This window comes from Chiroxiphia lanceolata, chromosome 3, assembly GCF_009829145.1.
Source record: "Chiroxiphia lanceolata isolate bChiLan1 chromosome 3, bChiLan1.pri, whole genome shotgun sequence".
In the NCBI taxonomy this organism is placed as follows: Eukaryota; Metazoa; Chordata; class Aves; order Passeriformes; family Pipridae; genus Chiroxiphia; species Chiroxiphia lanceolata.
Window position 1 is genome coordinate 71,086,083 of NC_045639.1, and position 15,295 is coordinate 71,101,377.

The 15,295-nt window shown below is 36.3% G+C and overlaps 1 protein-coding gene across 1 annotated transcript in view; it reads left to right on the forward strand.

The window, feature by feature from the left end:
• SEC63 (SEC63 homolog, protein translocation regulator) overlaps positions 1-15,293 on the forward strand; it is a 59,132-nt gene extending 43,839 nt beyond the window's left edge. Inside the window, exons 13-21 of the mRNA XM_032682971.1 lie at positions 1,292-1,439; positions 3,216-3,298; positions 4,969-5,028; positions 5,254-5,412; positions 6,254-6,412; positions 7,357-7,458; positions 12,536-12,634; positions 13,487-13,591; positions 14,162-15,293. Of these exons, the coding sequence (XP_032538862.1) occupies positions 1,292-1,439; positions 3,216-3,298; positions 4,969-5,028; positions 5,254-5,412; positions 6,254-6,412; positions 7,357-7,458; positions 12,536-12,634; positions 13,487-13,591; positions 14,162-14,305 (1,059 nt within the window). The 3' untranslated portion in view covers positions 14,306-15,293. The remainder of the gene's footprint in view (positions 1-1,291; positions 1,440-3,215; positions 3,299-4,968; positions 5,029-5,253; positions 5,413-6,253; positions 6,413-7,356; positions 7,459-12,535; positions 12,635-13,486; positions 13,592-14,161) is intronic.
• The last annotated feature ends 2 nt before the right edge of the window (positions 15,294-15,295 follow it).

Genomic DNA, 15,295 nt, shown 5'->3' on the forward strand with positions numbered 1-15,295 from the left:
CTTTACATTTGACAGAGGGTGTCTTTTAAAGCTATTGCCATGCAGTTGTAGTGGGGAAAGTGTTGGTATTTGTAGAATTTAAAGATGAAAAAGAATAGTCTTGTTTGAATACTTGCATGTGTTTCTTCACTTTGTTTTGCTGCTTGTCCTGTATTCAAACCTGCTTGTTGGCTTGACGCCAGTATATCTTCTACAAATGCCTGGTTAGAAACAAGCAGTTGTCTTCTACTAGAAGCTGTTGACTTTTCTGGTAGTTTTATTACAGTGGTTAATTTGGATAGATCTTGAAAATATCCTTTTTATCTGATGGAAGTTTTGTTTAGCTTTAACTACAGCCTTAGGGGGTGTTTAAATGCTTCTGTGTTACTGTGAAGACTAAGAATTCTTAGGTACTGCTTTTTTTTTTTTTTCAGTCCCTCTTGTTCACTAAATATTCAAGTAATGTTATCCTTTAGGTTAAGTAAAAGAACCATTCTCTTATAGGTATCATTAAACTCTTTTTAAATGCAGCCCTGAACTACAGGGATTGTAAAAAATATGCAATTTTTGATGTATTTTTTGACATGTGCAGTGTAACTAAGTACAAACCCCAAGAATTTAACTGTGTTATAATTCCATCTGTCCTTACCCTGAAAGAGGGAAGAGACCAATTTATTAGACTTTTTTGTACATGTTCCCATGCACTAAGCTCTTCAAAAATACAGTGCCCTAGATTGGAGGTATGATCAGTCTACCTGGATGCATGAAATTGTTTTTAATAAAGTATGTACGTTTATAGTGGTGAGGTAACCAAGTGTTCAAATCTCTGAAAATCTTAAAAGGATTGGGTTTAGATTCATTTCCAGTTCAGTAAAAAAAAAAAAAAAAAAAGCAACTTTTATTCAGCTGTTCCTGCTAATACAAATCTCAAAGCACTGAAGTACTCTATCTAAATAAAAAAACCCTATTAGTAAGATTTCTTGACTCAACTTTTTAAAAAACCTGGCTGAAATAATAGTTTTATAAGAAACTAAAAAGTGCCATTTCTAAGGGGTGACACATGCTAAGGAACACATCAATGTTCAAAGCAGTGCTATTTAGTAGGTTTGAATGCAACTTCTTTGGTTTATTGTTTCTCAAAACATATGCTTGCTAGTTTCCTAAGGTGTGCGGTGTTTTATAAGAACAAATCAAGTGGTGTGTATGTATTAGTAACGTGGGGACATGAGTGGTGTATTATCAAGAGTTTATTTGTGGACTGTGTTCTATGCTACCACATGACATCCTTTCCCTTTTTTTTTTTTCATTTCAGTATAAAATCAAAAGTATTCAGGATTTGGTGAGTTTGAAAGGCTCAGACCGTCGCAATTTACTGCACTTCCTAGAAGATAAGAAATATGAAGAAGTTATGGCTGTCCTTGGCAGCTTTCCATATGTCACTATGGATATAAAACCACAGGGTGAGTGGGAGGTGCTTTTGTTCTGTATATGTCACTCTTCTGACATTTTGATAGTCTGTTGGCAGTAGGCTTTTAGAGGATGCTGAAACACAACTCACTGTTATTTATGTGGCCTGGAAATTACATACTTTTCTGAGTGGCAGGTTCTTGTACATGAAATTTATAGTCTGAGGAGGTAAAGTACATTGAAACATTTCACGGATTCCCAAACCAGCCGTAGTTTCTCCTAAAGGAGCTTATCAGATATTTTGTTTGTTGTTTTAGTATTTCATGAGCAATGTGGAATTCTGGTTGAAATATTGCTTTTATTAGCTATCTTTAAAAGTTGTGCTTATTCCAGAATTTCTGCTCAGCTTACTCCAGCATGAGGAGACATTTGTGAGATTTTGAGTTGGAGACCCTAATGACTAAATATTCATGGGTTCCTTTGTGATAATCCTTGTACAGTTTTTATATCTGGCAGAATTTGTCTGTGCTATGCTTAGGTACCTTTTGTGTGCACTGTTTCCATGAATGTATAATGCTCTCCCCCTCTGAAGATTAAATATATTGTGCAGTTCCTGTTAGGCAGCATTGCAGAGGGAAGTGAATTGATTCTGCATTCTCCTTTCCTTTGTAGAAGATCAGTGCTAGTAAACATGTGGTATTTGAAAGATTGTTCTAATTCTTACTTCTAGTTTATGTTGTTACTGTGATAGCATTGATCAAATTCAAAATGTGATGTGCTTTGTTTGGGTAGCCTGATTTGTATTTTGGCTTATGCATAAGTCCTCTGTGAGAAGCAAGTGTTAATGGAAATACCTGTTAAGGAAGCAAATGTCTCCCAATCTTGGTGTTTCTAAATGTTGTTTGTAGGTGTTTTTAAAAACAAAGAAACAAAAGACTTTATCTTATTGTAGCACAGGATTGTATACAGTCCTGTTAATCTGCTTAAAATTCAGTCTTGGAGTACCTTCCCATATTTTGGCAAACTCTCCTTTTCTGCCCATAGTCTTCATTTGTCACACAGCTGCACTCAGGTGTGGTACGAAGGATTAAACAATGCATATGCATTTCTGTTTAGCTCAGTATTGCCATTATATAAAATAAATATGTAAGACTAGTGAATATTAAAACTGCTTTCTCAGGGAGAAGTTGAGAGGGAATAAGTAAAATGTCTACCCTGGGATATAACTATTCCTTTCCAACCTGAGATCCTCCAGTTTATAGGTCAGAAATATAAACTCCTCAATGTCTGTCCTGCGGGGTTTATGTCTGATGTTTTACTTAAACTAATCATTGCTGTTCTTTTATTTTCCTTTGCCTTCTCCTTAAAAAAAGAATTAAATGCATGATTGTTAATGTGGCATTGAAATTGAGTTGTTAATCTTATGAAAGTCAGGAAAATGAAAATTATGATTCCCAGAACAAATATAACAGGGTCCCTTTGGTCATGTGCAGTATTTCATGTTTCTGAAGTTTTATGCTTTAATATATAATGCACAGTATTACAGGGTTATGGTTCCCACAGCAGCTATAACTTTGAATTTTCTAACTTTCATGCAATTAAAATTTCAAACTCAGTGTTGCAGTTTTATAGTTTACTTAATTACCAACCCTCCTCCTAACAGCATATTTGAGGTTGTAAGAGACTTATTAAATAATATTTTGAAATTTTCTTTTGTTAAAAATTCTGGAATTTGTATACTTATATTTAGAAGTAGCAAAAACAATGTTTAATGGAGAAAAAGGGTTTAAAGAAGTCTAATATATGTGTTGCTTTTCTTTTTACACTAGTTTTGGATGATGAAGACAGCAACAATATTACAGTAGGTTCTCTTGTCACTGTTCTGGTCACACTAACAAGGCAGACCATGGCAGTAAGTATTAAGAATATTTGTTCTTTCAGGGTAACTGCAGATATATACTATAAACAGGCATTTATGCTTTTCAAGCTAGCATAATGTTTTATAAATATAACTGTAAAGTTAAGATTTGAAATTGAGAACTTGTGCTCTTAATCCTTCCTTATGTTTTTGTTTCTGAGTGAGAAAGTTTTCCTGGAATAAAACCAGAATTCAGTCTGACCCGTTGCTGTTGTCTAGGGAATGGTAAAAGAATATGGCAAGTGATACTGCTCTGAGGTTTGTAAATAACAGGAAAAGAGACATTCAGAGACTCGGTTCTTGAACTAAAATAAAGTATTCACTCAAGTCCTTAGGACAGGATTTGATTTCACTTTATGTGGGCTCATAATGTTTCAGATCTCCTGGGTGTTTTAGACACTTTTATGAAAGAAATTCAGTCCAGCAGAATGCAGAATATACATAACTTAATATAGAGGAAGTACACCAGTGCCACCTGAAGAAAGTGGACTGCTGAATAGGTAACAGTGTGGCATAATCAAAATAATATTACACCCTAGTAGTTAAGCTTCTGACTTGTGCTTATTTTTGAGCTTAAAATGCAGTACTTTCTTTGAACAAAAAACCCTTAATGCACAGGAGCTAAACAAACTCTGACATAACAAAGACTACAGTGCCGATTTTTTGCATCTGTACTAATCACGTAATTGTCTAAGTAAACAGAAAGTCTGAGTTATACCTCTAAGGTAAGGCGCACAATCCATGAGTATTACAGTTGAAGATCAGACTTGCCATTGAAGCCAGTTCAACCAACAGTCTCTCTGTAAAAGTGCTGTGTGCTCATGCTGCGGTAGCTGAGGGTACAGTAGGTAAAATGTAAAAGCAGTGTATCACTATGCTGGAATGAAAAAAATGAAAGAACCCGAAAATTATGAGGAAACTGGACTGTACTTAAAAAATGAAGATGTCCAACAGCATATAGAAAACTCATTTAAGATGTTTCGTATGTGACCTCCACTAGGCAGTCTGGCATTGAAATACAACTGCAAAACTAGAGCTAGATTTTGTACGATGCTTTTTTTTTTTTTTTGCAGTGGTATCTCCTATTACCATCTTTATATAAGACAGCTCCTTATGACTGTTTTGTTTTGGTGGGTTTTTTTTGATGGCATATAGTATGTTTTGAAGAGAGAAATGCAAGGAAAAAAGATCCATTTTCGTAGAGATGTCCTAGTCTACAGAATACTAACATTGTGTTGTGTCTTAATGTTTCATATTTCTAGTTTGATTTGTTGTTTTGTGTCCCTCAGTAACAGAGCAGCTGTTGAAGTTTTTAATGCTCTGACAACTGGAGCAGAATTAGCATTTTACTACTGCTTGCTTTTGTGATATAGTATTTCTGTGCTTTATAAAACAAGTAGATTCTTTTGAACAAGGTGACATGTTGCTACTGAGTTTCTTTATAATACTAGTGATGGAAAAATCTGAGACCAAATGTTTGAAATAGTGTTTAATTTTGATCTGTTAGTCCCCCGTTGTATCTGTCACTGATAAAAGAATTTGCCATAATGAGTAAAAGATTCAGACCTGATTAAGCTGATTTAGTTCAAGTTCAAATACGAAATAATAATTTGCTCTTTTGGTACAGAGAGGCATTATTAGTTTTCACATCTTTCTCTAACCAGGAAGTGTTTGAAAAGGAACAGTCTATATGTGCAGCGGAAGAGCAACCAACAGAAGAAGGGGTAAGTGAAGAGTGAATGTTCCTCTTGCTAATTAAAGAAAACTTTCTTTCAGATCTTGAGTTGCTAATTGTGTACTTCTCAAGCATTTTTTTCAGAAATGCCTCCTGAAGTGTATCTTGAGCTGTGCCTTTTAATTTTGTTTCTCTGCTTAAATTGCTTAAACTACAGTTGAATGCCAGAAATCTTATGAACAGAATAAATATTTTAAATACTGCTTTCCTACAGCAAGGAGATGTCAACAAAGTTAAGAGCAAAGGATGGCAGCAAAAGAATAAAGGCACCAAGAAAGCTTCGAAATCAAAGAAAAAGAAGCCATTGAAAAAGAAACCTGTGCCACCTTCGTTGCAACCACCGAAACAGCAGAAGCAAAAACAAGCTAATGGGGTAGCTCATAGATTCAATGATATTTTATAATTTTATTAAGTTTATCACTGCTAATCTGAGGCAGGTTTTATAGCTGTCTCTTACATTTTGGTTTGTGCTTTTGTGAAGTGTATCTTCTAAAATAGCATTTGTTTTCTTTACATTTAAAAATAACTAGTAAAGTAATTAGGGAACCACCATGGTTTCAGTGGCCTGCCGAAAGTTGTGCTCAACTATTTCAGAAATCTGGCTTCATAGTCCCTTCTTATTATTAGTTCTTGTTATGCTGCCTTCTGGGAGGTGAATTGTTCTGTAGCTTCTACTTTTCCCTTAATGGAAAAAACTGCAATGAAACTTTCTTCTGAAAAATTAGTACCTTTGTGTTTCCACTGTATGGTGTTTTCTCCAGCTCGTGGACTGTGTTGTAGGTACTTTCTTAAGTTCTATGTGATTTTTCTTGAGATTTCTTGAAATGCAGTCCCAGAGTCATAGAACAGTTTGGGTTGGACGGGACCTTGAAGATCATCCAGTTCCAACCCCTCTGACATGGGCAGGCATGCAACCTACTAGACCAATTTTCCAAACTGGCCTTGAACACTTCCAGGGATGGGGCAAACAATCCAGGAATCAAATACTGTTTTCTCCTATTCCTGTTGTGGGTGCCATAAGGAGAAGGAAAATTGCTTCCTTTCTCCTCTTAACACATGATGTGAGAAGGATTAACCTTCGTTGTAGACAAACGCTCTGATACAAGAAGAGTGTAGATCGTGTGGCCCTAGGACAGGTGCTGTGAATGCTGTGTACTACAGTAATGCAGACAAACTAAGTTAGAGGCGTTGTCTTTTTTTTTCTTTCCCATTAGGAAGTTGTTGTGAAGGAAGAAGAGGAGGAGGTCTCTGATAAAGGAAGTGATTCTGAAGAAGAAGAAACAAACAGGGACTCTCAAAGTGAAAAAGAAGATGGAAGTGACAGAGACTCTGATAGAGAACAAGACGAGAAGCAAAACAAAGATGATGAAGCTGTAAGCTTTACTTTATCTTGAAGGGTAATATTGCCTCTGGGGTTGACAGAAGATGCATTTAATTCTTTACCGTCCCCTCAGGCCAGGGAACACTAGGATGAAGGAGTAATACCAGTTCTCCAGAGGTTTTCAGATCTCATTCTGGCGTAAGAGCTTTGTCACTACAAGTTTGTTTCAGAGAGTAGTGAAGGGTCTTTGCAGAGTAGTCAGGAAACTTAAATGACATGAGAAAAATGGCTGAACTTCAGGAAAAGATTGTAGTGTTTCTTTTAGCTTAATTTGATTACTAGCTGCTACAGACTTTGTGAGGTAGTCTCTCCCTTGAACTGTGTTCTTGACAGGCAGTGGGTGTTGCATGCTGCATAGTGCATATTCCAAGCATGCAGTAGTTGAACAAACTTGTACACGTGCTTACTAAATTGTAGTCACTGTTAAGTTAGTAATTTGAAACTGTAATTGTAATTGAGAATGAGACATTGTGGTGGTAGATGTTTTCTGCACCACAGGTCTTACAGTGGAAGACTTGTATGACAGCTGAAAGTCCCGTACAAAGTGAGAATAAGCTTCTGGTGGGAAAAGAAACATCAAACTTGTAATCAGAACTCTTATGGCTCAGGTAGTGAGTGTTTACAGATAGTGCTGTAGAATCGAGTTTTGAAGAATGTGTGCAAGCCCCACAGATCTGTATTTTGGGGTGTGGTTTTTTGTTTGTTTGTTTGTTTTTTTAAATAATTACTTAGATGGTCTCTAGTTTTACTGTTGCTTGGGGGTTTTTTTGCCTTTGATTGTACTGTATAACTCAATCTCTACATGCTTTCCCCTTTATCATGTTTAGTGTAGCACAAGAACTTGTCACATGTACCATTTTCATGGACTAAAATTTCTGTCTTTTTAATGCAGAAGGTGGCTAGTGCACAGTTATTCTTTAACCTTATCTTTGACAGGAGTGGCAAGAACTACAGCAAAGTATACAGAGAAAGGAACGAGCCCTTCTTGAAACGAAGTCAAAGATAACACATCCTGTTTACAGTCTTTTTTTTCCCGAGGTCAGTAATAGAAAACATTACAGTTGTAAAATGTGAGAATTAATAATAATACAAATTAATTGTTCTTTTTGTGTTTTTGCTGTAAATACTGGGCTTTTAAAAAAGTCTAATACTTGAAAAAAAAATCTCATTTAATTTTATAAAGTCTTAACTTATAAAATCCTATTAAACTCCTTCAGATACTTTTCTAAAAACTTTTTATTTATTATTCTTCTTATCGGGTTCCCAGAAACTTGCAAACTTGTATGAAATTTAAGGTTCCTTTTTGATAGCAGTAATACTGAAGTGGGTTTTTTTCCTACTGATCTGCTACATATAGGTAGATTATGTCTGAAAGCTTTTAATCTGATAGGTATCTAATTTATAGTCCTTTTCTTTACCTTTTTTTTGGTCGTTTTGCTATGGGATGTGAAAGCACAGCTCTAATAAAGAGCAAGTAGTATTCTACCCTTAACTCTATATCTAACTGCAAATACCTGTGACTGAGGGAGGTCCTGACCCCTCCTGTGTTAACAGTAATGGCAGGAGAGTTTGGGAGTTATTTGAATCAGCAGATTGTTTTGGCTTACTGCTTGACTTCAAGTCTCAGTGCACCAACGTGGTGGCAGCACAGTGTGCAGATGTGGAAGATGGAGTTGGTTGGCAAAGCTGTGTCTTTCTACCGCAATGTAGTCTGGAAGTGGTGGAAGCCAACTGTGGAACAGTCTTTCCTGTGGAGCTCAAAAATAGAAGTTCAGGTGTGGATGGGTATTGGAGAAAGGGCTGTATTTGAGAGCAGCGACTCAGGTGTCTCTACAGCAGTCTTTGGTGTTGAAAGGATGTTGTGATGTATCAGTTGTTACTTACACAAACAGTGAACCACTCAGTAGTTGTCTGAAAACCCCTTACAGCAAGGAAACCTTGAAAACGATGGGATTTTTCAAAGCGTGGTGTTTGTGTCCTGAGCAAATAAGTTAGCTGGTTGGGGGTGACCAGACTGGAACCAGGAGGAAGGAGTATTTGGCTACATTTTCTTTCCAGGCCAGTGGTTCAGAGGTTTCCTTTGTTCCCTTGCAGTCGGACTAGGGAACTAATCTAGGATCTATTCTCTGTCGTTGTGCTATCTCCAATAACAGAGGTAGGATGCAAAGCTTATGCTTCCTCTTGTGTTTTAAAGAAGACAACTGAGATGGGGAAAAAGAGTAAAACATGAGAAAAAAGGAAGATACTGTGTATATTTGCTCTCTCCTCTGAGTCCCCAGAGCTCTTTATGTGTATACCCCATAAAGCTTGTTGTGCGTGCAAACATACTCCATTGTCTGCATGCTTGTGATCATACTGTTCTTGCTGATTTTACGTAGTGTAATCATTAGAAAGCAAATTCTGGGAAGCAAGACCTGTTCCTAAGGACCTAGAGAGGATATACAAATCAAATACATTGTTTTCCTGAAGGCCTGAGCTGAGAGCTGTCTGGCCTTGTGACATCTAGTTTTGTAATGGCTGATCTTAATGCTGTATTTTTCTGACGCTGTTAGGTATGCTCCCATCTCTGAATACAGCTTCCAGAAGTACACCAGCATAAAAGAAAAAGGTGTGCTGGCATTTTGCTCTTCTGGCTGCCTTAGATCATGTTAAGTATGCTGCAGACTTAATACCTCCTTGCTGCGAAGGCAGCTGGCTTTGGTCATCAGTCGAAGTTCAGAGAATGAGTACGTGTTACGCCCAGTGCCTCAGGGTTGCTATTTGTATTTCTCTTTTGCTGCACTTGAGGGTTCTTTCTGAGATTTTGCTTATACTTTCTCTGTACCAAGCTCCATAAGCTTCAGCTGTGTCTACCCAAGCTACAGATGGGTTTTATGATAAAACCTAAATACAGTTCACTGCTAAAAAAATTCTAGGGCTGAATCGAATGCTTGAACTTGAAAGATACACGCGTATTCTCTCATGGTACTGCAGCTGTAAATTTTCAACTTTTCTTTACGGATTTCATGAAAGTTGAATGCAGCTGTGTGTGGTGCTGTAGCTGCAGTTGGAGCATGTTCAGATAGAGTTGATCTGCAACATCCGAAGAACAAAATCCATCGTACTCGCTGGGGGTTTTTTTGCATCTGTTATTTAGAGAATTGCACGTATTGTAGTCATGGCCAGTTCAGAGATGCAGAGTTAAGGATAAAATGGTGTATTCCAGAACTTGCAGATGTTTGAGTGTAGCTGAGCCTAATATACTTGTTCTCAGGGGACAGCCTTATGGCTATTTCATCCAAGTTTTGGGGCAGTTGATTACTCTGCCAGAGATGTGTCTTTAATCTATGCTGGTTCCTAAATAATTATCTTTTGCTCCTGAATCCATGGATCCAGAAACTGCACAGATTGTAGTTTTGACATTTTTAGGTAGAAACTGGCCTAGATGTTCCAATTTCATGAACATACTGGTTCCCTGGCATGCCAAACCTTGCACCCATCTGTTAAAGGGCATTTTGCCCACTTGCCTGTTAGTTTGCCAGATTCTCACAGGCATAAACTTTAAATTCCACCCAATAAGAGAGAGGAAAATGACACTCCTACACAGTTGTCCTTTCTCTAAAAAAGCGATGGCACTTTGGGGTCAGTAGCTTTACTTCCAAATGTTTTACTATATAGATTACTTGATCATTAGATCAATGAATGTCATTTGCCCTGGTATTTCTTCCCCCCTTGGCTGTTATTTTTTACCAGTTTTTGTGAAAATCCACTTGGCAGTTTTGATCTTTTGTTCTTAAAAAAAATAAAAATTCCTTGCCACTGGGAGTAATGAAAACCTACACAATGTATAGCCAGTCAGCACAGTGTTTTGTTAATGTAAAAAATAATGTATTGATACAACTACAGATGCTTTTTTCTCTGGTGAGAGTCTTTACAGGCCCAAAATGCTGAGTAGCCATTCTGTAAGGGATCTAGCTTGTGGCTCTTTTTCATCTGTACTATTTATACTGTTCATCTTTCTATTCCTAGAGGCCTCTTGACTAGGAAATAAACACTCCAACTGCATAAGAACCTTCTTTGCTACAGCTGTCAAGGAGATTGACAATATATTTACTGTTGAAACTTACAGATAAAATAACTTATGCTTTTTAATCACATGGGATGGCTTTTCATAAAGAAAGTCACTTGGAATAATTGTAAGAATTAAGAATGCTATATATTGTGGTCTTAAATAGTGTGGGAATAGGTTTTTGTCCTGGTCACAGTGCCTGTTCCAAAACTCTAAAAGGAGTGCTGTTGCTTTACTGTGATGCAGTTGCCTTTGCTTTTATACACTGTTAAATGGGCATTTAAGATATTGAGTTAATTTTACATTTCTGTGTTCTGGGACTCAGCAGTGCTAATTCAGGGTGTTTTGGTTGTTGATGTGAGTGGCTTGCTGTTGTAAATAGTTGAATATTTCAGTGAGATTGTGATAGTTATTACTAGCATAACAATTAGTCACTTCAAAAGAGAAAAGAAGTTAATTTATCTTTTGTAATTTTTCAATTTATACATTATTTAAATTTCAGATCACCAGACAGTGTTTTCTGAAATTTTAAAAATATCTAAAACTACTGAACTTTTGACTCTTTCAATGGACACAAAAGTTCTTCAAATTCTACATATTAACAGCATTTATTTCCCGTCCATGGAATTTGGAAGAATCTCAGTGGTGGTGTTAAAGTCCACTGTATCCTCTCATTCAGTCCTCCTAATGCTGTTAGATTAAAAATTAAACAAAACAACCACTTTTTATGTGACATGGAAGCAACTACCTGATTGGTTTTGGTGTAAATATGTAAAAATTGCCCTCCTGGTTTGGAGCTTTGACTTGTAACTGTTCTGACATTCACTTTTGAGGGCTTCAGTCTGTTATAGATGTGATCAGTTAACAAACCATCAGGGGTGGATAAAAATTGTTTTGGAACACAGAAGGACATTTGAATTGTGTAAAAGGAGTGTGTGTTTTCCCCTTTTTCCCCTGAAGGGCAAGATTATGCTGTTATGACTGTTACCTGTCTACTAAAATACTTCATTATGAAGAAGTCTTCCCCCTCATGCCCCCACTATTCTCACTTGTTTAAAAAAAAGACTTAAGGAGATAAAGGAATGGAAACTTGCTTTGCAGTACTAAACTAGCTTTTTTACAACAACAAGGTTTCGGCTTCTACTACAATAAGGTGGATTTTGCTTAAAATGAGTGCCAGAGTGTTAACCAAAAAGGTGTAGGGTTTAAATAAAGAACAGTTGATGCCAAAGAACTGTCTTTCCCATTTGAGAATCATTGTGTCTATGCTGCTGAACTGCACGACAGTCTTAAAAATTTGACTCCAATTGAAGAAGAAAATATTATTTTTTACAGTGTTTCTGTCTTTTATGAAGGACCACGCTCATTTAATTTAATTTAGGAACTCTGCTTTGGTGCCTGCAGTGGCAAAACCGTTGGGTCTTGTAGCTATTTTGAAAGCTGTGTGTGATAGGCAGCAGTTGTTGGGCATCCTTTACAAATATAAATCAGTATTGACTGATATTGATTCAATTCCTCAAAGTGAAATCTCAGTACATTCAAATTTCATTTTTTGGCAGATTCCGACTTTTTGGAGTGGGGGAGCAGTGGGTAAAGTACGCTTGCCTGAAAAAGACTACTGGGAAGAGTACTTTATCTGTCTTTACGTGTCCCTTGCTTTATATGTTGAAATTTTTATCCAGGCTGGATTTCTGTAGAAGGACGTAAAGTAGTAGTATATTGCATTAAGTTGCTCATTAACCCTCAGTGAACACAATTCTTTGGAATGGTTCCGTGTCCCACATGGTAGTTAAGTTAAATAGATGGAATGAAGTTTTTGGAGACCAGCAGTCACTTGTGATAATCAGTTTACCTTCAGTGTACAGTATATACTATATATTTTATTCATGCATATCCATGAGTTTAAAAAACCCACAAAACACAAACTGCCTCCTTTCTCTCTGTATTACAAGGACCAGAAATTCCTAATTACCTGTTATAAAGTGCAGGGGCATAATTTTCTATGACTTCAATAATCCTGGTGTTTTTGTTTTCTTTTGTTTGTTTTTTTTTTTCCCCTTCTGAAAGGAAAAACAAGAATGGTGGTGGCTCTATATTGCAGATCGGAAGGAGCAGATGCTAATATGTATGCCATATCATGTTTGTACACTAAAAGATAAAGAAGAGGTAAAGTACTGGGAGAGTTTTCTTTTTGGAGTATTAGAAAACTCTGTTGTAAAGTGTCTATGGTATGCAAGTACATCTAGATTTTAATTTTTTTTATACTTATCTATTAAAATGGAAAACAAATTTTACTCTCCTGATAAAAGTGGAGAAGAGTCTTTTAACTATGAAAATTGATAATGGAGAAAAAAAAAGTAATTTAAGATGACTTTCAGGTTCCTTTGCAGAACATGTTTGGGGTTTTTTTCCCTGATATCAAAAGCTGATGAAACCCAGTATTCATATACAATGTTATTCTTAAAGTTATTAAAATTTGTTAGAAATATTAAGTGTCCTCTTTCTTTAAAGCAGAGACTGTGACAAATTAATTTGCCTCAGCTCATGTGAACCTTTCTGGGACTGTAACCTTTGGCTGTGTTCTTGATACTCTTCTGAAAAATGAAGACAATGTATTTGTTCTTCCAAACTATATGTTATGTTCAATTTCAAGTATCAGTAGAGTTAAGATAATGCTTTCAGCAGACTAAATATTTTAACCTGTTTGGGTTTTTGAGATTTAGCATACAAGGGGGTGAAATTGTGTACTTAATGTAATTACTTGGTCTAACTCAGAAAACATGTGACTGATTATTCAGCTTTCATGGAAGGTATTGTTCCTGGGTATTGTGACTCTTTTCTGTGTCTATTTTATTACATAGAGATTTTCAAAGAAATGTCACTACTAAGAAATTAAAACATTTCTTAAAAAGGTATTATTTGGTAGTAGTATTTATTGTTCATTGTAGTACTCAGGTACTTATTTTAATGTGTCTTTTGAAAGCAGTAAGAACTTATGGCTTAAATTCTATTTTGTAGGTAGAACTGAAGTTCCCAGCACCAGGCAAGCCTGGAAACTATCAGTACACAGTTTATTTAAGATCAGATTCATATATGGGATTGGACCAGATTAAACCATTGAAGGTGATGTTTGACTGTGTTATGTATTTGTATTACATTGAAAGCTACTTCATATGGTTATTAAACCCCCGGGAGTCCTGTTAGCAATAAGAATTCAACCTGTCCTAATTTTAAAACAAGTGGGAAGGAGGGACTTATAAGTGGTTTCTGCCTGATGTCAGTAGTCGCAATTTTATGATGGATTAAACAGGACTAAAGTCTGTGATGCTTTCCAGTGCCTATGTATTTTATTCACATTTTTCTAGCATTTGTTAAATTTCTGCAGTATCGTTGGCTCTGGCTTTTTATACCTTGAGGTCTACCATGGCATTTCTCTGCCCTTAGTCCTAGATTCATACAGTTAATGAGAAAAATCTGGCATGCCATATTTCTGGAAGCAGTTCTTGGTTTTGTTTTGGATTTTTGGGGTGAGATGGGATTTGTTTTGTTGTTTGTTTGTTTGTTTTTTTAACTGTCCTTTTTGTGTGGTGTGTCATTTGTTTCTGGGTGGGCGGATTTGTTTGTTTTTCCGCGTTGCTGTTTATTATCTGTAACCTTTTCTTCCCCCTCTTCTCTTTCCTTATCCAATTGCAGCTGGAAGTTCATGAAGCAAAACCAGTGCCAGAAAATCATCCACAATGGGATACAGCAATAGAAGGTGATGAGGACCAGGAAGACAGTGAGGGCTTTGAAGACAGTTTTGAGGAGGAAGAGGAAGAGGAGGAAGACGATGATTAAACAGTACTATTGATTGACTACAATATCTGCACATACTGCAAACTCTTGGTCTGACTGTGGAACTTGTAAAATAACCAAGAAACACAGTACAGAAGCTTTGAGAAGGCTGAGTTTAAATTTTCTTTACCAATTAAGAGTGCATTATGTAACTTCTCAGTGGAGGTGAAACAAATCTGTTGCCATTGATACACCTTGGAATATGCTTATGGCTCATTATAGCCTTCAAAGTGCAGGATGGTGCATTTGTTTCAATTGAAAATAAAAGCTTTTTTATTATAAATGTCCAAAAGTGTGGGCTATGTATTGTCTGATCAGTTTAGGGTCCAATTTAAATAAAAGGTACTACTAGCTAGGAGCAAACTTTCACAATTTTTCTGCATTAAGAATTTATTTTAGAAAATTTTTTGGTATATTTGACATTATAAATCTCTGCTGATTGAAACAACATCTGCTCAACTTTCAAACTTGATTGGTTCTGTGGTATTCATTAGCTATTTTATTGTGATACTGCTCACATCATTCATAGCTTTAAAAATCTGTTTTACTTAACATGATCATTATAAATTGGCATCATACCCATTGCCATGTTCCATATATTCTGGAGGGCTGCTTTTTTTAGGACTGTTGCCTTTTTATGCCCGAGATTATAATGGAAATCATAAACTTTCTTGACTCTGCCAGAGGATACTTATTAATGGCTTAAAACATTTTTAAGCCTGTATTTCATCAGATCAGCAGAAGATCTGAGTCTTTTGATAAACAGAATGTCTGAAAACAATTTTGGGACCACGTGTTATGTAAGTAAGTGGCTTTTGTGTAATACCTTTATAAAAGGTACATGCTGAAAGCCGAAGTATATTCTGAACCTACCTGACACCGTCAGAAACGTTCTAAGGGTAAAATACAACATGCGTAGAGGGCATGTTTTGTATCAGTTTTGAATTCCCATGAATAAACTGGACAATTTGATGGCTGTTTGCATTTGTAATA